The 21,925-nt window shown below is 37.1% G+C and overlaps 1 protein-coding gene across 2 annotated transcripts in view; it reads right to left on the bottom strand.

Annotated features, from left to right (window-relative positions):
• Window positions 1–21,925, bottom strand: part of ABCB11 (ATP binding cassette subfamily B member 11) — a 97,469-nt gene that overhangs the window by 65,835 nt on the left and 9,709 nt on the right. Inside the window, exons 3-5 of one of the 2 annotated variants that reach the window (XM_004744016.2) lie at window positions 12,840–12,861; window positions 10,383–10,434; window positions 8,931–9,169 (exon numbers count right to left, since the gene is read on the bottom strand). In XM_004744016.2, the coding sequence (XP_004744073.1) occupies window positions 8,931–9,169; window positions 10,383–10,434; window positions 12,840–12,861 (313 nt within the window). Of the gene's footprint in view, window positions 1–8,930; window positions 9,198–10,382; window positions 10,435–12,839; window positions 12,862–21,925 lie in introns of those variants that run through there. The other variant, XM_013052044.2, reaches the window with a different exon arrangement.

The raw sequence follows: 21,925 nt of genomic DNA, 5'->3' as shown, positions 1-21,925 counted from the left end.
ATGCTTTAAAGTTTCAGAAATTATTTGTTCCTGCTTATTGTTAAGTCATAGTCCCTGGTATAGATGTATCACAGTTTGCTTAACCACTTGCCCACTGAAGGATATCTGGGCTGTTTTCAGGTTTTGTCTGTGACAAATAAAGTGTCTGTAACCTTTATGTACAGGTTTTTATGTAAACATAGGTTTTCACTTCTCTGGGATAAATCCTCAACAGTAGAATTTCTGGGTTATAATATTTGCATGTTTAACTCTTTTTTAATGGCCAAACTATATTCCAGAGTGGCTGCACCATTTTACATTCCCACCAGCAAGGTGTAAGTGATCCGTTTCCTCCACAACCCCACCAACTCTGGTGTTACTATTATTTTTATTTTACCCATTCTAACAGATCTGTGCTGATACCTCATTTTGATTTTAATTTGCATTCCCTAACCACTAATGTGGCTAAATATCTTCTCATGTGCTCATTTGCTGTCTTTATATCCCTAGTGAAATGCTTGATCATGTGTTTTTCCCATATTCAAATTGGAGTTTTCCGAACCATTGAATTTGGAGAGTTCTTTAAATTTTCTAGATCCTAGTCCTTTTTTAGATATGTAATTTACAAATATGCTCTCCCAGTCTGTAGATTTTCTTTTCATCTCTTCCCTGGGTCTTCCAGAGCACAAGTTCTCCATTTTGATGAAATCCAATTCACCAATTTTTCTTTTTATGGATTATTAGTGTCAAGTCTAAAAGCTCTTTGTCTGGCCTTAGACACAAAAATGGTCACCCATATATTTTTCTAAAACTTTACAGTTTATTTTTTACATTTAAGTCCAAAATCCATTTTGAGCTATTTTTTGTATGGGTTCATTTTTTGCCTATGGATGTCCAACTAGTCATGCACCATTTGATAAAAAGTTTATATTTTCTCCATTGAATTTCTTTTCTACCTTTGCCAACAACCAATTGGACATGTTTGCATGGGTCTATGTTTGAGTTCTCTGTTCTGTTCTTCTGTTAATACCACACAACCTTGATTGCTGTAGCTATATAATATGTCTTGAAATCAGGTAGATTGTTTCCTCACATTTTATTCTTCTTTTTCAAAGTTGTTTTAGATATTCTAGTTCTTTTGCCTTTTAATATAAATTTTATAGTTAATTTGACTATATCTCTAAAATATCTTGCTGAGATTTTGATAGAAATTTTATTAAAGCTATATGTCAGCTTGAGGGAATTAACATCTTTATTATATTGAATTTTCCAATTCATGAGCAAGTATGTCTCCCCATCTATTTAGGTCTTTGATTTCTTTTATCAGCATTTTGCATTTTTCAGCATAAAAGTCCTATACATGTTTTGCTGGATTTGCGCCTAAATAAATTTTTTGAGCAATTGTAAATGGCATTATGTTTATTTTCTTTTCTTTTATTTAATTTTTTGGTGCTATATTTTGAATTTTGGTGTCCATGTGTTCATTGTTAGTATGTAGAAATACCACTAAATTTTGTACATTTATTTGGTACTTGGTATTTTATGACTTTGCCAAACTCATTTATTGGTTCTAGGATATTTTTGTATATCATTTCAGCTTTTCTATGTTGACAATATCATCTCCAAAATAAACAGTTATATTTCTTACTTTTAGATCTGTATTTTTTTCATTACAAATGTTTTGATTGTAATAAAGAACACATAACATAAAATTTACCAACTTAACCATTTTTAAGTGCACAGTTCAGTTTTAATCAGTATTCCTTTCCTTCCTTGTTGTATAAGCTAGAACTTTGAGTAATGTGTTGAATAATAGCAGCGAAAGCCTCTATCCTTGCCTTTTTTCCAGTCTTAGGGAGAAAATATTCAGTCTTCCACTTTTAACCCACTGAGCCACCCAGGCGCCCCTTCCACTTTTGAGTATAATGTTAGCCATAGGACTTTTTTTTAGATGTCCTTTCTTAAGTTAAAGAAGTTCCTTTCTGTTCCTAGTTTTCTGAGAGTTTTTATTATGGATGGATATTGAAATTTTAAATGCTTTTTTCTATGTTGATGGAGATCATTGTGTGGTTTTTCTATATTAGCCCATTAATGTGGTGGATTACATTGACTTTTTCTAATACTGAACAATGTATGCTTCTCTAGAATACACTCTACTTGGTCATGGTGTATTTCATTGATTTTGTATATTTGTTTGTTTTGTCTTTATTATTTCTTCTCATACATTTTCAGTGGACTTATTTTGCTGTTTTTCTAGGTTTTTGAGTTGGAAGCTTAGATGTTTAATTTGCAATGTTTCCTCTTTTGTAATGTATGCATTTAGTGATATAATTTTTCCTCTCAGCCCTGTATAAGCTGTGTCCTCCAGATTTTCACATTTTCTATTTTCCCTTTCACTCAGTTTAATTTTTAAAACGTTTCGCGTGAGACTTCATCTTTGATCTAAGGATTATTTAGATGGCTGTAGTCTGATTCATAAGAATCTGGGGGGATTTCCATTATCTCTAGTTTTGATTTCTACTTTGGTTCCATTGTAGCCAGAGAATGCACTCTATAATTTCAAGTATTTTGCATTTGTTGAGGTTTGTCTCATGGCTCAGGGTATGGTCCGTCTTGGCATATGCCCCGTAGGCTCTTGAAAAGAATGTGTATTATGTGGTTGTTGAGTGGAATGTTCTACAGATGTCAATGAGATCCTGTTGGTTGCTGGTGTTGAGTTCTTCTATATCTGTCATAATTTAATGTCTACCTGTTCTACAAATTGGTGAGAGATGGATATTTAAGGGATATTTAAGGGGTCTACTATAATTTTGATTTGTCTCTTTCCTTTCCATTCTGTCAGTTGTTGCTTCACATGTTTTGCAATTCTCTTGTTTGGTGAGTACACATTTAAGATTGCTGTGTCTTCATGGCAGATTGACCCATTTATCATCGTACAATTTCTCTCCTTGTCTCTGTAATTTTCTTTGTTCCAAAGTCTATTTTATCTCATACCAGTATAGCCATTTCTTCTTTCTTTTGATTAATGTTTGCATGATAAATCTTTTTCCATCCTTTAGAGAGAGAAACTGAGCAGGAGGAGGGGCAGAGGGAGAGAAAGAAGAATCTCAAGTAGACTCTCAGCTGAACACAGAGCCGAACATGGGACTCCATCTCATAACCCTGGGATCACAACCTGAGCCAAAACCAAGAGTCAGATGCTTTACCAACTGAGCAACCCAGGCACCCCTTGACTTGCCTCTATTTTTTAGTTAAAGTGATTTCCTCATAAATAGCATGTAGTTGGGTTATTTTAAAATCCAGGGCACCTGGGTGGCTCAGTGGGTTAAAGCCTCTGTTTTCGGCTCGGGTCATGATCTCAGGGTCCTGGGATCGAATCCCACATCGGGCTCTGTGCTCAGCAGGGAGCCTGCTTCCTCCTCTCTCTGCCTGCCTCTCTGCCTACTTCTGATCTGTCTCTGTCAAAGAAATAAATAAAATATTAAAAAAAAATCCATTCTGCCAATCCCTGTCTTATTTAGTAGATTTAAATCACTTAAATTTGGGGCCACTAAGATAAACCAGGGGTGCCTGGGTGGCTCAGAGGGTTAAGCCTCTGCCTTTGACTCAGGTCATGATCTCAGGGTCCTGGGATCAAGCCCCACATTGGGCTCTCTGCTCAGCAGAGAGCCTGCTTCCCCCTCTCTCTCTGCCTACCTCTCTGCCTACTTGTGATCTCTCTCTCTGTGTCAAATACATAAATAAAATCTTTTAAAAAAATAAAATAAATCACAAATCTAATATAATAATTGATATGTTAGGGCTCAAATGTAACATTTTTTTTTCTTTTCTGTTTTTTCTCTCTGTTTCATATTTTTCTGTTTTCTTCCCCCTGATTTCTTATGGGCTAATCAAACCTTTTTTATTTTAATTTAATTTTATTTAATTCTCTTATTTTATTTTAAGTAGGTTCCACACCTAGCATGGAGCCCAATGTTGGGCTTGAACTCACAACCCTGAGATCAAGACATGAGCTGAGATTAAGAGTCAAATACTTAACAGACTGCTCCAGCCAGGTGCCCTCAAACATTTTTTAGAATTCAGTTTTAATTTATCTGTAGTGGTTTTGACTGTATCTCTTTGAATAGCTTTTTTAGTGGTTGCTCTAGGAATTCCATTATAGATATATCACTTATTATAGTCAGCTAGTGTTGTCATTTTATCAGTTTGCACAGGGTATAAAAACACTGCCTCCCATTATATACATTTATTCTCCCCTGTTAATGATTTGTCTTTAATATTTCCAAATCACACTCACCTCAGACAGTATTAAATAGAGCTATATCAGACAGTGTTAGCATTTTTGCTTCCACCCTCAAACATAATTTAGAAAACTCTGGAAAAGAAGGGAAGTTTTGCTTACCATGTTCTTTCTACTAAATACCCAAGGTTTCTTTTATTGTTTCCTTTCTGTTCAAAGAACTTACTTTAGTCATTCTTTTAAGTAAGTCAGCTGACAATAAATTCTCTTCATTTCCCTCATCGAAAATGTCTTGACTTTCTCTTCCATGGGGGTGATGATGAATGTCCTGACTCTCTGAAACTACCCGAGCAGGTAGGGGAGAGGTTTCTCATTACCATGGGGATGGTTTAGGCCTCCACATATTCTTCACTGACACCACAGGAGTTGGGTAGGGGAGAGACAGGGCAGTGGCTCATTGATACCTGGCAAATACGGAAGTCTAGGTCCCCAACCTTGCTGCCATGGATAAGAGGGGGGGTTATGGGGGCGCCTGGGTGGCTTAGAGGGTTAAGCCTCTGCCTTCTGCTCAGGTCATGATCTCAAGGTCTTTGGATCAAGCCCCGCATCAGGCTCTCTGCTCAGCAGGGACCCTGCTTCCTCCTCTCTCTCTGCCTGCCTCTCTGCCTACTTGTGATCTCTGTCTGTCAAATAAATAAATAAAATCTTTAAAAAAAAAAAAAGAGGGGGGTTATGTGTGTTTTGTTTTGTTCTGTGGTGTTGGCTTGAGTAGAATAGTAACTGCCTGAAATTCTTCCGTCAGGCTGCCTCTTTGTGGTCTATTATCTAGAGAAAGCAGAATTTTATTGAGTCCTTTGTCGTCTGTACATACTGGGTATTTCTAGGTTACAGCTTCCCAATACCCAATCTAGTACAAATGAAGCCTAAAGAAAATCCATGAAATACACAACCATGTCATTATTTGGGTCCTGAGATCTCTAACCTTCTCCTATCCACTTTTTTAGACTCTTAGGTAGGTGGTTTTATGTGTAATGGATTAAATAATCCAATCAAATGGCAGAGATTGTGAGATGGGTAAATTATAAAAGAACAAAATACAAGCTACAACTGTAGGCTGTCTGAAGGAGACATATTTAAATTCAAAGATATGAGCAAGTTGAAAGTAGTATGGAAAAAAGAAATGTCATGGTAAAAAGCAGCCATAACAAACCAAGAGTGGCTATACTAATATAAGATAAATTATAAAAAATTGTTACTATAAATAAAAACCATTTTTGTAATTATAAAGGGTCAATTTATAGAAAGATTATAGAAATTTTAAATATATATGCATCTAAAAACGGAGCCCCCAAATACATGAAACAAAGGGTGACAGATTCAAGGGTAGAAATAGATCAGTGATAATAGTCAGAGATTACAATTCCATATTTTCAGTTTTGGATAGAACTAGGAATAGAAGACTTGAGTAACACCATAAACCAATTAGTCCTGACAGACATCTTTGGAACGTTCCATTCAATAACAGCAAAATACATATTCCCCACAAGTGCATGTGGAACACTCTCCAGGATAGGCACATGCTAGGCTGTGCTAATTCATACTATGATATGATGAACCTTGAAAACATTATGTTCAGATGAAGAAGCCAATCACAAAGGACCCCATACTGTGGGATTCCATTTGTATGAAATGGCCAGAATAGGTAAGTCTACAGAGCCAGAAGGTAGATTAGTGGTTGTCTAGGACTGAGCGGGGGGATGAGGGAATCGGAGAATGATAGCTAAGGGGTATGGGGTTTCTTTTCGTAGTAATAAAAGTGTTCTAAAATTGATTATAGTGGTGGAGGCACAACTCTGCAAAAGACTAAAAACCATTGAGTTGTACACCTTAAGTTGGTAAATTTCATGGCATGTAAATTATGTCTCAATAAAACTATTTTAAAAAGTGCATGGTTTCACAGTGTCTAACTTCAATATAGTGCTTGAATGCATACACTAACTGTACGTTGCTGAAAAAGCAGACTGAAATCCAAGAGAAAATACAGGCTGATTTCTACTTTAATGCATTCACATGTGGGGGAAATGAGGAATCGGACTTCTCAAGTGCTGCAGAGAATGGCAGAAATTATGGTATGTTACTTCCACAATTAAGTCACAAGACTTTGTGGCTTCCATTTGAATTTTTATACTTCGGTTGGTTAAAAGAAAATAGAAAGTAGCTGCACTGTGGTATTTGGACTCTTTGAACTTCCCTTTCAGTCATTTTTCATTCTTTTGTCTTACTATTTGATTATTCTGAGCAAATAAATTATGATAAACTAATCAGGAGGCCTGATGATCTATAATACTTTCAGCATTATGCACTGAGAGTCATTTGGAAGGTTTTGCCTAAAAATTCCATCCAATGGATTATAACTGAAATGTAGAAACCAACCAGTGAAATGAAAGAGCAAAACCAGTTCCTACTATTACACATGCCTGCTTATGTTGATAAAATCATGGAGTAACCTTCCAAGACTAATATACTTATTATAATAGGTGGAGAAATTACACTTTTAATGATATACTTTTTCCAAGGAAAAAGATGCAAAAGAGCTGAGTAATTCTGGAGGCACGTTAACCACTTACAGGTAGGAAAATGTCCACTCCCTTCTCTTCTGTTCCACCCAAGTCTGTTTTCACAGTGATCTTAACTACACAAAAGCTAAACAAATATTTACCCAGAAGTAAAGCAGGAGTCATGTCAGGGACCATAATAATTCACAATTAAAGTATTTAACTCATCAAAAAATTAAAAAAAAAAAAAAAGAATGAAACCATTACCAAATAAGGAAATAGCTCATTAAAACTATAACAAAACAAAAGCATTTAACTCATCAAAGGAGATCCTCATAAAGAAAAAGCCTGAGAAAGACAAGGTCTACACAATTCCAGAAACTCATACGAAATTTTTTAAAAAGGACAAATATCCTTTTACATGGTCTGTATCCTATAAATTCAGCAAAAGCCAATGAGCTTCTGAAAGCCTCCATTTGCTTTGCACTATTTGCTCACCTTCAAGTATATCACCTAGTAAAAATTACTAAAGTGTGAGCGATGGGTAGCCACGGAAAATTCCTTTCTACTGGATGTTAGTGATATAGATGTTAATGATAGATTCACTCTTTACATTGTCTAATAAATATTTATGAACACTTGTTATCATGGACATGTCTCAAATTTTAGCCTAACATTTATTTCCAAACTTGAAGGCATAACAGGCTATACTTTCAGGAATTTTCCCTAGAAAATTTTACCTTCATAAATGTTATTAATGATTTGGGTCAATTTACATCATACATAAATCTGAATGCACTTTTTTCAAAGGGGGAAATAATGAATCTTACATTTTTGTAGTCGAACTACTCTGTAAAAAACAATTTCTTTTTGTCTTCCAACATAAAAGACTTAAAATTAAAAGACTGCCATTGACAACAGTAATTCATTTATACAAACTGTTCTGAATCTTACTTCCAAATTTAGAAAAGAAACATATATATTTAGATATTAGGAAATTTATTTCTAATGAGTAAGCTTATTATTTTTTAAAAGCTAATTCTGCACATTGTATATTGTCTTGTATTTTTCTGTCAAATACTAACCAGCTATAACTACATATCTATTTGAATGGTCTCTGATTTAATGATGATTTTACTGACTAGACCTAAACACCACGAAGATAAGGACCATGACTCAAAATAATCACTATATCCTTGAGGCTTATACAATTTCCTGGTATGAAGTTGGTGTTCAAAAATTTTGGTTGAATGAGTAAATGAATGAAAGACCCTAACAGTAGATAATATTATGGAACAGTATCAGTGATTTAACAGGATTTGCTCATAATCTAAATGAAATATGTGGAAATATTTTTTAAATGAAGGTGAAAAATATAAATTTGCCTAAGGGAGCTATTCCAAGTGTCTTTCTAGTCAGGATGTGCTGGGCCCTTGGCTCTTGAACCTGAGCGTGTGGGTTCATACATGCCAATGAGCATGTTCTGGCCCTGAGGCAGTGTGAAGCAGGCTGCAAAGTTCATTCTGTGACAGTGAGTCAACATCATGAAACACTATAGACTCACTGTTGGGCTTATCACAAAATGAATAGTAGCACGGTGGGTTCTGGCTAATACTGCATGGCCCCCTTCTGTTTATAGCGCCACACCACTCTTCCGTAGAGACTCAACTACTGAGACAAAGCAGCCCCTACTCCAAGTGCTGTAGCACACTAATGAGTTTCCCATTAAAGAAAGAAGACTGAAGATCATGTGGGCCATTTGCCACAGTCACAGAAGCTAAGAAACAGAAAGCAGTTAAGGCACTAAAAGAAGTCTTGCATATAAGACATACGACATGACAAAGACTCAAGTAAAATTCATGGCTTACCTTCCCACTGTACTGGTAGTGTTCATCCTCAAGCCTATAGTCTACCAAGTGCTTAAATTGGGTGACCCACTTAATGGATAATTTCTAATTTTGTTTTTTTGTTAGGATTTTAAAACCCGGTAAAATAGGAAGAAGCTCAGGGCAGAGTAATTTTCAGAAATATGGGTTAAATTTTTGTTTCTGTTTGCTCTCTGTTGGATATCACTCCAGTTCAGCTAATAAAATCCCATTTACACATTTTGAATTATAATTTAATGGATGAGGAAAAAATAAAAAATAGCAGCCTACCCACACCGCGTTCCATTGGTCATACTCTGGTTAAGGGAGCTGTTGATCCATACGATAGTGTTGTTTACACATGCTCTTCCAGGGATCTTGAGTTCTTGTAATTCAGTGTCGTAGTCAATAAAAACATCTGTCATTGTGCCAAAAATGAGCAGCACTCCTGGATGGGATAGTCCATGGAGAAATGCACATAAACTTCCCACAAACATCAGCCAAATGTCAGTCGTTGAAGAAAATCGAAACTTGAAAAACAAAGGATTCAGAGATCATCTATGGGTGAAAAGCAGGAGAAGTAGGAGGACTATTTAATTTTAGTTACTAGATTGTGATAAATATCATTTAGCACCAAATTTTATGGGAATCATCGTAATTGAACAATAGAGTGATCACTAATTATATCAAAATAAATGGTATATTGGGGCACCTGGGTGGCCCAGTCGGTTGAGCATCTGCCTTCAGCTCAGTTCATGATCCCAGAGTCCTGGGGTCAAACCCCGCATCAGTCTCTGTTCAGTGGGGAATCTGTTCCTCCCTCTGCCTCTCCCTCTGTGATTTCTCTCACTTTCACTCTCTCTCAAATAAATAAATAAAATCTTAAGAAAAAATAAGTGGTATATTAATTATCTAAAACACTGGACTCTTACACAGTTCGTTTATATTATTTCTTTCCTAGTCTCTGAATTCATTCTCTTTACCTCAAGAACTGACTTAGTTTCTTAGCCATTGATTCACAACTTCAGTGGGACATGGTCATGGCATTGATGCCATTGCCATGTAGAAATGCTTGTGAAGGATTCAGCAATAGCATAAATTGTATCCCAGAACGAATATTGGCAAACAAGAGTGCCTATTAGTGTCTAGAAATGCCTCAGCCTTGTGAAAATTAGGGGAAAATACCACACTATGGAATTTCCAAAGATATGTGATAAGGATAAATATACATCATATGATTACTGTGATGATTTTCTTTACTAAAATAATTACGGACTTAGTGATTATCTTCCAGGACACTTTTCTGATCTACCAGATAGGATTATGTGTTTAATATTACCAGATAGGATTTACTTATATATATATTTATTTATTTATAACTGGGGAGGAGAGAGAGAGACAGTGAGATGGGACAGAGGGAGAGAGAGAATTTTAAGCAGACTCCACCTCCAGCATGGAGCCCAACACAGGGCTTGAACTCACAACCCTGAATCACAACCTGACATGCTTAACTGACTGAGATGCTTAACTGACTGAGACACCCAGGCACCCAGGATTTAAGTTTAATTACCAATATATTTCTAACTGCCATTTAGCATGTCATTACATAGACAAAGTTTATGACTGAAAAAGTGAACACTGTTCTTAAAAACCTGCCAGTGATTTAAGATTTAACACTCCCTCCATAATCTGAACAATTTGTGGTTGCAAAATTTATGTCAAAAATCAGCACAGTTTTATTACCAATTGAAAGAAGCCAACTTGACTGCTGTCACCTTTCCTCTCATCTTGTAACCTGAGGAGAAAAACGTAATAGATTTATAGACCATCCTTTCCAAAACAAAGAGAAATTCTCCCTAGATAATGACTCCATGAGTCATCCTTTAGTAAGGAATAAAGTCCCCATTGACTGAGAAATTCTTGCCAAACCTGGCATCTTGAAAACAAGCTCTTATTTTTCAGATTTACCTCTTTCAGAGATTTCAGTATAGCTATATCTCATGTTTAGCAGAGATTCAGTGAAGTTTTTCTGAGAGGTATTGAAAGGAAATAAAAGGTTCTCTGTATTCCCAGTTATACTAACGTAAAACTATTGGACCTCAACCTTGACCCTCAACCCATTTCTATGTATAGTCCCTTGTAATGTAAGTTCAGGTGGTTGGATTAGCTGATTTAAAGCTTCCTTCCAGCACTTAAAAATTTAACAACTACATTAAACAGTATTGATATGATGGAAAAGTTTTAAAAAACTCTCATATTTCCCATAATATTGTATTTCCTCACTATTTCTTACTCATTTCATTTCTCATAAAGTTGTATGTAACCATGTAACCCATCTTTGACCTTCTCAACTCCAGGGATCTCTACTTCACCTGAGTCATCCTTTCATGGATACACCCTGGACCTTTCTTTCACCAGAAACTACTCTACTCCAATGGCATTCTGGGACTGTCTGTGCATCCTGTTTGTCACTTCCTTTCTCCTTCTCCACCTACTTGTCATCTCAGTTGAGTCCTGCAGTCCCTTAAACCCTCCTTAATTTATAATTCTTAAAACCCCATCAAGATTGTGCTTCCTTCCCCATGTGTCCCAGATCCCACACCAGCCATTTGAACTACATTCTTACCATCAACCTTAATCCTTTTCCCCACCTCCATCTTTGGAAACTCCATCTCTACATCCATGTATGTTTGCCCCCCCTTCTCCCGAAGCCAGGCTGTGGGACCTGCTGGAGACACATGTGAACTGGTGCCAACATATGCCACTCCTGGCAGTCAGCTGCCCTAAACTTCCCCTCCAGCTCGGAGTAGAAGCCCAAGTCCTTGCTGAGATATGCAAGGCCCTCCATGGTCTGGCCAATTGGCTCTCTGACCTTGTCTCCTCCTACTGCACTCCAGTTCTCAGCACCCAAGCCACTTGGCCTCTTTGCTGACTTTGTTCATGTCAAATTTGTTCTCACTTTAGACCATTTGCACTTTTTATTTCCTCTCACTAGAATGTTCTTTCTTCAGATACCTGCATGGTCAACCCCGTCATCTCCTTCAGATTTTCCTTCATAAGTCACCTTCTCAGTGAGACCTTCCCTGGCCAAAACGTTTAGAAATTTCAACTTTCTCCCCCCATCACTCCATACCTCCATTCCATGTTTGCTTTTTTCTTTTTCTTAGAAAAAAAGTGATAGATTATTACTAGCTACATGCTATATATACTTCTCAAGGACAGATATTTTGACCCATTTTGTTCTTTTATTTAACTAAGCATTTATAATAGTGCCTGATACCTGGCAGGCACTTAATTAATATTTGTGAAATGAATGGATGAATGAATGAATGCATGAATGAATGAATGATTAGGGTCTCTAATCATAGCTCAATCTATAGCACTGTACTTCATCTGTCTACAGATTGCCCCATTTTCCTCCACAGCTTTCTCAAACTGTCACCATGATCTTCTCATTCTACATTACCTCATATATCAGAAGATAGATTCATCTCCTCTAAAAACTGAATTCACTTAACCTTCCTATTCATTCTCGCATTGCCATTCACCTACATCCACACCCATTTTCATCTTTTTTCTACCCAGTGAGAAAAGCGTGGTTCTTCTAGGTCCAGGCTGACCCTAGCACTCCTAGTCTAAAACTTGTGTTACCACATCCAACACCCCTCTCTACTGTGACTTACTTGGAATTTCCTATACAACTTGAATCTTGGCCTTTCCACCACCTCTCTCTAGGAAATTGCCTGATGCCTACCTTCTGTCTTCTCAGATTAGACTCTGTCTAGTCCTACCTTTTTACTAATGTATGAGTAACTGACATTTTTATATGAGTATTCAAATTCTCAAGCTAAAGAGAAATATCTAATATTTAAATTTTAGGGTTCTACTATTTGCCTGTGGGAAGAATTTGAGGTTTAGCGGTCCCCCCCTATGCTCATGAAATCATATTTGTTCACCTTTTACTCTGCCCATTTAGGTTAGAAATTCTGTAGTGTTGCTGAATATATCCAATCCAGAAAGGATATGTCAAAAGATTTTTTATATCAAATTACAGCAATGTTTTAAAGAGAAAAGGAATACCTATGTCATTTTATGGGAAATACAAGATGCATGAAAATATTATCTCTGCTTTGTGCCTTTAAAAGGAATATTAAGGAGTTATTCTAGAAAAGATTATGTATTGTTGAAATAGTCACTTACCTTGAATTCTTATCATTGTTATCTGTCAGGATAAAAACAATGCACAACGCAGTTAATAATAATGACACAACAACACAGTCATTAAAAAGTTTGCTCTGGGAAAACATTCCCATAAGTTAGCTTTACTCATGGAAAACAGCAAAACGACTATTTGCTTTTCTCTCTCTCTCTTTTTCATTCTCTCTCTCTGTCTGTCTCTCATATTACACAAGAAGACACCCTGTCAGGTTCAGGACTGCTGGCTTGACTACATATTTTTGATATTTCTACAGGATAAGAGGTATTTGTATTTCCTGAACGTCAACTAGATACCAACATTTTAAATTAGCATAAGAAAATTTAGTTCTTTGAACTACCAAGTAAAATGAATATTTATTGTTTTGTTCCCTGGAAACAAATTTATCTATCTATCTCAGAATTTATCTATTTAAAATTGAGACTACAAATTAATTAGACAATAAGATGATGTTGATACTCATATGCCAGGAGAAACCACCAAATTAATCTGAATAGAATTTTCCCCAGCCTAGGTGAGAGCAAATGGAGCTTAGGAAGTGAAAGTGGGATTGCTGGGACATGGGTGTAGGGAAGCAACAGGGAAAGGAATTTCAGGGTGCTAATGTCAACCCCGCCATGGTACAGCAAATTCTGAATCTCTGGCATTTTAATTAATTTAATTTAAGTAAGAGTAAAGAGGCATTGTAGTATAGATAGAGATTATACATCTTGGCTTTAGAAATCAGAACTGGAGCAGGCTGAGGTGACATCACGTCATAGGAGTTCAATTAGTTAGTTATCAAACCATTCCAAACACCTAAAAATCCAACAGGAGATTGAAGAGAAGAAGAACAGCAATTCTAGAAACAGAAAATCAACCACTTTCTGAAAGGTAGGACCTGCACAGAGGTAAATCCAAAGTGAAGGAAAGATAGACCATGGAGGGAGGGGCCGGCTCCCGGCAAGCGGCGGAGCACAAAATCAGAACTTTTAAAAGTCTGCTCCACTGAGGGACATCCCTCCAGAAGCTAAGCGGGGATGGAACTCTTGTGGGGACAGTGTGGTCTCAGGTCCTGTGGGGTCATGGAAGGATTGGGGTGTCTGAAGTGGCAGAGCTCATGGGTATTAGAGCAGGAAGCTACCTATAGAGACGGAGCCAAGGAGTGAGCTCTCAGCTCGGAGTTACCTTAAACTGTGATCCATGACACAGTGAATCCACTACTCTTTGAGCAGGGATACCACAAGTGACAGATCCAGGAAGAAACCCCCCCACCCCAGAAGAGCAGAGTGACAGGAATCTGTTGGGTTTGGAGACTCCAAATGGGGCTATGTGCCAGAGACAGAAATGCTCAGTCATATGCCGGGTGAGCTCGGAGCACAACCAGAGACCAGGGAGACAGGAGTAATTGAGCGCTTTTCTCCCAGGGTGCACTGAGGAGTGTGACCCTGAGCTCTCGACCTCCCACCTTGGCCGGAGATTGGGAGGCCGCCATTTTCATTCCCATCTTCCAGAGCTCTACAGAAAGGAAAACATTCAGGGAACAAAAGCTCCTGAGAGTGAACTGAGGAGATTACTTAGCCCGGCCCATGGCAAGGGTAATGCAATTTCTCCTCGGGCAAAGATACTTGAGAATTAGTACAACAGGTCCCTCCTCCAGAGGATCAGCAAGAACATCCAGCCAAGACCAAGCTCATTGATCAAGGAGAATAGTGGAATTCCAGAGAAGGGGAAAGCAAAACATGGAATTCATGGCTTCTGCCCTATGATTCTTTTTTTTTTTTTTAAGATTTTATTTATTTATTTGACAGATAGAGATCACAAGAAGGCAGAGAGGCAGGCACAGAGTGGGGGGAAGCAGGCTCCCTGCTGAGCAGAGAGTCCGATGCAGGGCTTGATCCCAGGACCCTGAGATCATGACCTGAGCAGAAGGTAGAGGCTTAACCCACTGAGCCACCCAGGTGCCCCACGCCCTATGATTCTTTAGTCTTGCAAAGTTAATAAATGTTTTTTAATTTTATTTTTTTCTTATTCTAATTTTTTTTAACTTTTACTCTTTTCTCTTTTAACATTTTTTAACTAGTTTATCTTAATAATACCTTTTTTTAAAAAATCTTTTTGAACTTTATTATTATAGTCATATTTTATCCTTTATTGTAACTAACTTTATTTTTTTGTATACATATAGAGTTTTTTTCTTCTGAAAAAATTTGGATATAACTTATTCTAATAGATTAAAATATACTCTAAATCTAGCACAGAGCTTTGTTCTAGTCTCCAGCCTAAGCAAATTCTCTCCACTTTTTTTTTCTTTCTTTTCCCAACCAACTTATCTTATCAACTCCTTTCTTAAGATTTTTTTAAAATTTTCATCTTTAGAGTCACATTCCATCCCTTCATCATGTTTACCCTTATTTATGTGTATGTGTATATGTATGTATGTATATATATATTTTTTTCTTTCTTTAAAATTTTGGGAGGTAGTTTCTTCTAAAAGGCCAAAATATACCCACAATCAAGTGGGTGGCTCTATTCTATTCACCAGTCTAATATATATGTATAAATATATTTTTTCAAAAATTTTTAAACTTCTTTTTACAGCCTTTCTTCTCCCCATGATTTGGGGTCTCTTCTGATTGTTTAATGCTCATTTTTCTGGGGGTATTTACCACCCTTTTAGTATTTTATTCTCTCATTCATATATTTTTATCTGGATAAAATGACAAGGCAGAAAGACTCACAAAAAAATAAATAAATAAATAAACCCACCAAAAACAAAACAAACAAACAAGAGGCAGTACCGAAGGCTAGGGACCTAATCAATATAGACATGGATAATATGTCAGATCTTGAGTTCAGTATGATGATTCTCAGGGCGCTAGCTGGGCTTGAAATAGGCATGGAAGATATTAAAGAAACCCTGTCTGGAGAAATAAAAGCCCTTTCTGGAGAAATTAAAGAACTAAAATCTAACCAAGCTGAAATTAAAAAAAAAAAAAAACTATTAATGGGGTGCAATAAAAAAATAGAGGCTCTTACTGCTAGGGTAAATGAGGTAGAAGAGAGAAAGAAATAGAGAGATATAACCCCAAATGACAGAGAATAATGAAACTGGACAAAAGAGAGACAAGCAACTACTGGACCATGAGGGGAGAATTCAAGAGATAAGTGATACCATAAGATGAAACAATATTAGAATAATTGGGATTCTGGAAGAAGAAGAAAGAGAGAGGGGAGCAGAAGGTATATTGGAGTGAATTATTGTAGAGAATTTCCCTAATATGGCAAAGGGAATAAACATCAAAATTCAGGAGGCACAGAGAATCCTCCTCAAATTAAAAAAAAAAAAAATAGGTCCATACCCCATCATCTAATAGTAAAACTTACAAGTCTTAGTGACAAAGAGAAAATTCTGAAAGCAAGCTGGTTGCTGCTTTCAATGGTAACATACAATGGTAAAAATATTAGATTGGCAGCAGACCCATCCACAGAGACCTGGCAGACCAGAAAGAACTGGTATGATATATTCAGAGCACTAAGTGAGAAAAACATGCAGCCAAGAGTACTATATCTAGCTAGGCTATCATTGAAAATAGAAGAAAAGATAAAAAGCCTTCAGGACAAACAAAAACTAAAAGAATTTGTAAACAACAAACCAGCTCTACAGGAAATATTGAAAGGAATCTGCTAAACAAAGAGAGAGCCTAAAAATAGTAGACCAGAGAAGAACAGAGACAACATAGAGTAACAGTCACCTTACAAGCAATACAATGGCACTAAATTCATATCTCTCAATAGTTACCTTGAATGTAAATGGGCTAAATGCCCCAATCAAAAGACATGCAGTATCAGAATGGATTAAAAAAACAAAACCAATCAATATGCTGTCTATAAGAAACTCATTTTAGACCCAAAGACACCTCCATATTTAAAGTGAAGGGGTGGAAAACAATTTACCATGCTAATGGACATCCAAAAAAAGCTGGGGTGGTAATCCTTATATCAGATAAATTAGATTTTAAGCCAAAGACTATAATAAGAGATGATGAAGGACTCTATATCATACTCAAAGGGTCTGTCCAACAAGAAGAACTAACAATTTTAAATATCTATGCCCCTAACATGGGAGCAGCCAACTATATAAACCAATTAATAACAAAATCAAAGAAACACATTGACAATAATACAATAATAGTGGGGACTTTAACACTCCCTTCACTGAAATGGACAGATCATTCAAGCAAAAGATCAACAAGGAAATAAAGGCCTTAAATGACACACTGGACCAGATGGACATCACAGATATATTCAGAATATTCCACCCCAAAGCAAAAGAATACACATTCTTCTCTAGTGCACATGGAACATTCTCCAGAATAGATTACATCCCAGGTCACAAATCAGGTTTCAACTAGTACCAAAAGATTGGGATCATTCCCTGCATATTTTCAGCCGACAATGCTCTGAAGCTAGAACTCAATCACAAGAGGAAATTTGGAAAGAACCCAAATACATGGAGGCTAAAGAGCAGAATGGGTCAACCAGAAAATTAAAGAAGAATTGAAAAAATTCATGGAAACAGATGATAATGAAAACACAATTGTCCAAAATTGTCTGTGGGACACAGCAAAGGCAGTCCTGAGAGGAAAATATATAGCAAAGAAGACTTTCTCAAGAAACAAGAAATGTCTCAAATACACAACCTAACCCTACACCTATAGGAGCTAGAGAAGGAACAACAAAGAAAGCTTAAACCCAGCAGGAGAAGAGAAATAATAAAGATCAGAGCAGAAATCAATGAAATAGAAACCAAAAAAACAGTAGAACAAATCAACTAAGCTAGCACATGGTTCTTTGAAAGAATTAATAAGATTGATAAACCCCTGGCCAGATTTATCAAAAAGAAAAGAGAAAAGACCCAAATAAATGAAATCATGAATGAAAGAGGAGAGATCACAACCAACACCAAAGAAATACAAGAAATTATAAGAATATATTATGAGCAACTATATGCTAGCAAATTTGATAATCTGGAAGAAATTGATGCATTCTTAGAGATGTATAAACCACCAAAACTGAACCAGCATGAAGTAGAAAACCTGAACAGACCCATAACCAGTAAGGAGATTGAAACAGGCATCAAAAGTCTCCCAACGAACAAGAGCTCAGGGCCAGACGGCTTCCTAGGGGAATTCTATGAAACATTTAAAGAATAATTAATTCCTATTCTTCTGAAACTGTTCCAAAAAATAGAAATGGAAGGAAAATTTCCAAACTAATTTTATGAAGCCAGTCTTCCCTTGATCCCAAAACCAAAGACCCCATCAAAAAAGAGAATTATATACCAATATCCTTGATGAATATGGATGCAAAAATTCTCACCAAAATATTAGCCAATAGGATTCAATAGTACCTTATAAGGATTATTCACCACAACCAAGTGGGATTTATTCCTGGGCTGCAGGTTTGGTTCAACATCTGCAAATCAATGTGATACAATACATTAATAAAAGAAAGAACAAGAACCGTATGATGCTCTCAATAGATGCTGAAAAAGCATTTGACAAAGTACAGCATCCTTTCTTGTTCAAAACTCTGCAAAGTGTAGGCATAGAGGGTACATACCTCAGTATCATCAAAGTCATCTATGAAAAACCCACAGCGAATATCATTCTTAATGGAGAAAAACTGAGAGCATTTCTGCTAAGGTCAGGAACATGGCAGGGATGTCCATTATCACCACTGCTATTCAACATAGTACTAGAAGTCCTTGCCTTAGCAATCAGCCAACAAAAAGAAATTACATGCATCCAAATTGGCAAAGAAGAAGTCAAACTATCATTCTTGACAGATGATATGATAGTTTATGTGGAAAACCCAAACAACTCCACTCCAAATCTGAGTTCGTACAGGAATTTAGTAAAGTTTCAGGATATAAAATCAATGCACAGAAATCAGTTGCATTTCTATGCACCAACAACAAGACAGAAGAAAGAGAAATTAAGGAGTCAATCCCATATACAATTGCACCCCAAACCATAAGATACCTAGGAATAAACCTAACCAATGAGGAAAAGAATCTGTACTCAGAAAACTATAAAGTACTCATGAAAGAAATTGAGGAAGACACAAAGAAAATGGAAAAACAAAGACAATGGAAAAGCATCTCATGCTCATGGATTGGAAGAACAAATATTGTGAAAATGTCTATGCTACCTAAAGCAATTTACACGTTTAATGCAATCTTTATCAAAATACCATCCCTTCTTTTCAAAGAAATGGAACAAATAATCCTAAAATTTATATGGAACCAGAAAAGACCTCAAATAGCCAGAGGAATGTTGAAAAAGAAAACCAAAGTTGGTGGCATCACAATTCCATACTTCAAGCTCTATTACAAAGCTGCCATCATCAAGACAGTATGACACTAGCACAAAAACAGACACATGGATCAATGGAACAGAATAGAGAGCCCAAAAATAGACCCTCAACTCTGTGGTCAACTAATCTTCGACAAAGCAGGACAGAATGTCCAATGGGGCTGGGGGGGGGTGAGGAATCTCTTCAAAAAATGGTGTTGGGAAAATTGGACAGCCACATGCAAAAAAATAAAATGAATCTGAACCATTTCCTTACACCACACACAAAAACAGACTCAAAATAGATGAAGGACCTCAATGTGAGAAAGGAATCCGTCAAAATCCTTGAGGAGAACACAGGCAGCAACCTCTTCTACCTCAGTCGCAGCAACTTCTTCCTAGGAACATCGCCAAAGGCAAGGGAAGCAAGGGCAAAAATAAAATATTGGGACTTCATCAAGATCAAAAGCTTTTTCACAGCAAAGGAAACAGTCAACAAAACCAAAGACACCTGACAGAATGGGAGAAGATATTTGCAAACAACATATCAGATAAAGGGCTAGTATCCAAAGTCTATAAAGAACTTATCAAACTCAACACCCAAAGGACAAATAATCCAAGCAAGAAATGGGCAGAGGACATGAACAAACATTTATGCAAAGAAGACATGCAGGTGGCCAACAGACACATGAAGAAGTGCTCTGCATCACTTGGCATCAGGGAAATACAAGTCAAAACCACAATGAGATACCATCTCACACCAGTCAGAATGGCTAAAATTACCAAGTCAGGGAATGACAGATGCTGGTGGGGATGAGGAGAAAAGGGAACCCTCCTACACTATTGGTGGGAATGCAAGCTGGTGCAACCACTCTGGAAAAAAACATGGAGGTTCCTCAAAAAGTTGAAAATAAAGCTACCCTATGACCTAGCAATCACACTACTGGGTATTTACCCTAACGATACAAATGTAGTGATCTGAAGGGGCATATGCACCCAAATGTTTATAACAGTAATGTCCACAATAGCCAAACTATGGAAAGAACCTAGATGTCTGTCAACAGATGAGTGGATGAAGAAGATGTGGTATATATACACAATGGAATACTATGCAGCCATCACAAGAAATGAAATCTTGCCTTTTGCAACAACATGGATGGAACTAGAAGGTGTTATGCTGAGTGAAATAAGTCAATCAGAGAAAGACAATTATCATATAATCTCCCTGATATGAAAAATTTGATAGGCAACGGGGGGAGGTTTGGGGGTAGGGAAGGAAAAAATGAAACAAGACGGGATCTGGAGGGAGATGAACCATAAGAGACTCTTAATCTCACAAAACAAACTGAGGGTTGCTGAGGGGAGGTGGGTAGGGAGTGGGTGGTTGGGTTATGGACATTGGGGAGGGTATTTACTATGGTGACTGCTGTGAAGTGTGTAAAGCTGGCGATTCACAGACCTGTACCCTGGGGCTAATAATACATTATATGTTAATAAAAAATTTAAAAAATCAGAACTGGATTCGGATGATGGCTCCATAATCACTGGTCATGACATCTTTGCAACAGTTTAAACAAATTATTCAAGTCTCATTTTCTTCCTCTGTAAGTTGTAAAATAATATAATTTGTTTAAAAACTATGGGGCACCTGGGTGGCTCAGTGGGTTAAAGCCTCTGCCTTTGGCTCAGGTCATGATCCCAGGGTCCTGGGATCCAGCCCCGCATCGGGCTCTCTGCTCAGCGGGAAGCCTGCTTCCTCCTCTCTCTCTGCTTGCCTTTCTGCGTACTTGTGATCTCTGTCTGTCAAATAAATAAATAAAATCTTAAAAAAAAAAAAAGCAAAACTAATAAATGTGGGGTACCTGGGTTGTTCAAAAGGTTAAGGGTCCAGTCAGTTCAGGTCATGATCTCAGGGTCCTGAGATGGAGCACCCTCAGTTAGGCTCCCCTCAACACTCAGTGGGGAGTCTGCTTCCCCTACACTTTCCCTCTGCCTCTCCCTCTACCCCTCCCCCTGTTTGGGCACTCTCTCTCTCTCCCTCAAATAAGTAAATAAATAGTTTTAAAAATAACAATAATAATTTCTTGGAATCACTTGTGCTCACTACATGTTAGAGGAGGGCCCTACATGGGCCCTCTTTCCCATTATCTCACTCTGGCCAGTATAGTCTTTGTTGTTTCTCAGTAAATAATTACTACTATAATCAATTTTAACAATAGATGGATAAAGGCAAAAATAATAACCAGTGCTGGATTTTGTAGATGAGATACTTTCATTCACCTACGCTTTGAGCAGTTTTTTCCCCCCAAGTTCTTAATTTGTGGTACAGGTTGAATATTACATGATGAGATGACATTAGCTTCCCTAGGCATGGGAAATGTATAGAGGAGGTACAGTTTAAAATCCATTTATGCTGGTGCTTTTGAAAAATGTTTTGATATCAGTGAAATGGAATTGGGCATCAATTTCTGGACCTGCCATGATTTCAGTCTTGGAAAATGTACCAATGCCACTGGTTGTGTCCTTCAATGTACGCAGCCACCGCACATTCTCCCACACTTCATATGTTTTTACCCAGCATTTTCAAGCATTCCATTACATGGATTCTGGATAGAACCACCCGTTAGTCAGTAAGAAATACATTCAGTAATGGTTCTTTATATTATTGTTGGTCTTCCTCTGACCCTTGGAAGTTCACTAGCTTGTCCACTTTTGCTCTCACCTCTTTTTGT

Source organism: Mustela putorius, unplaced genomic scaffold, assembly GCF_011764305.1.
Source record: "Mustela putorius furo isolate JIRA1106 unplaced genomic scaffold, ASM1176430v1.1 tig00003869_pilon_pilon_pilon, whole genome shotgun sequence".
In the NCBI taxonomy this organism is placed as follows: Eukaryota; Metazoa; Chordata; class Mammalia; order Carnivora; family Mustelidae; genus Mustela; species Mustela putorius.
This window is presented reverse-complemented; position numbering and strand designations above follow the sequence as displayed.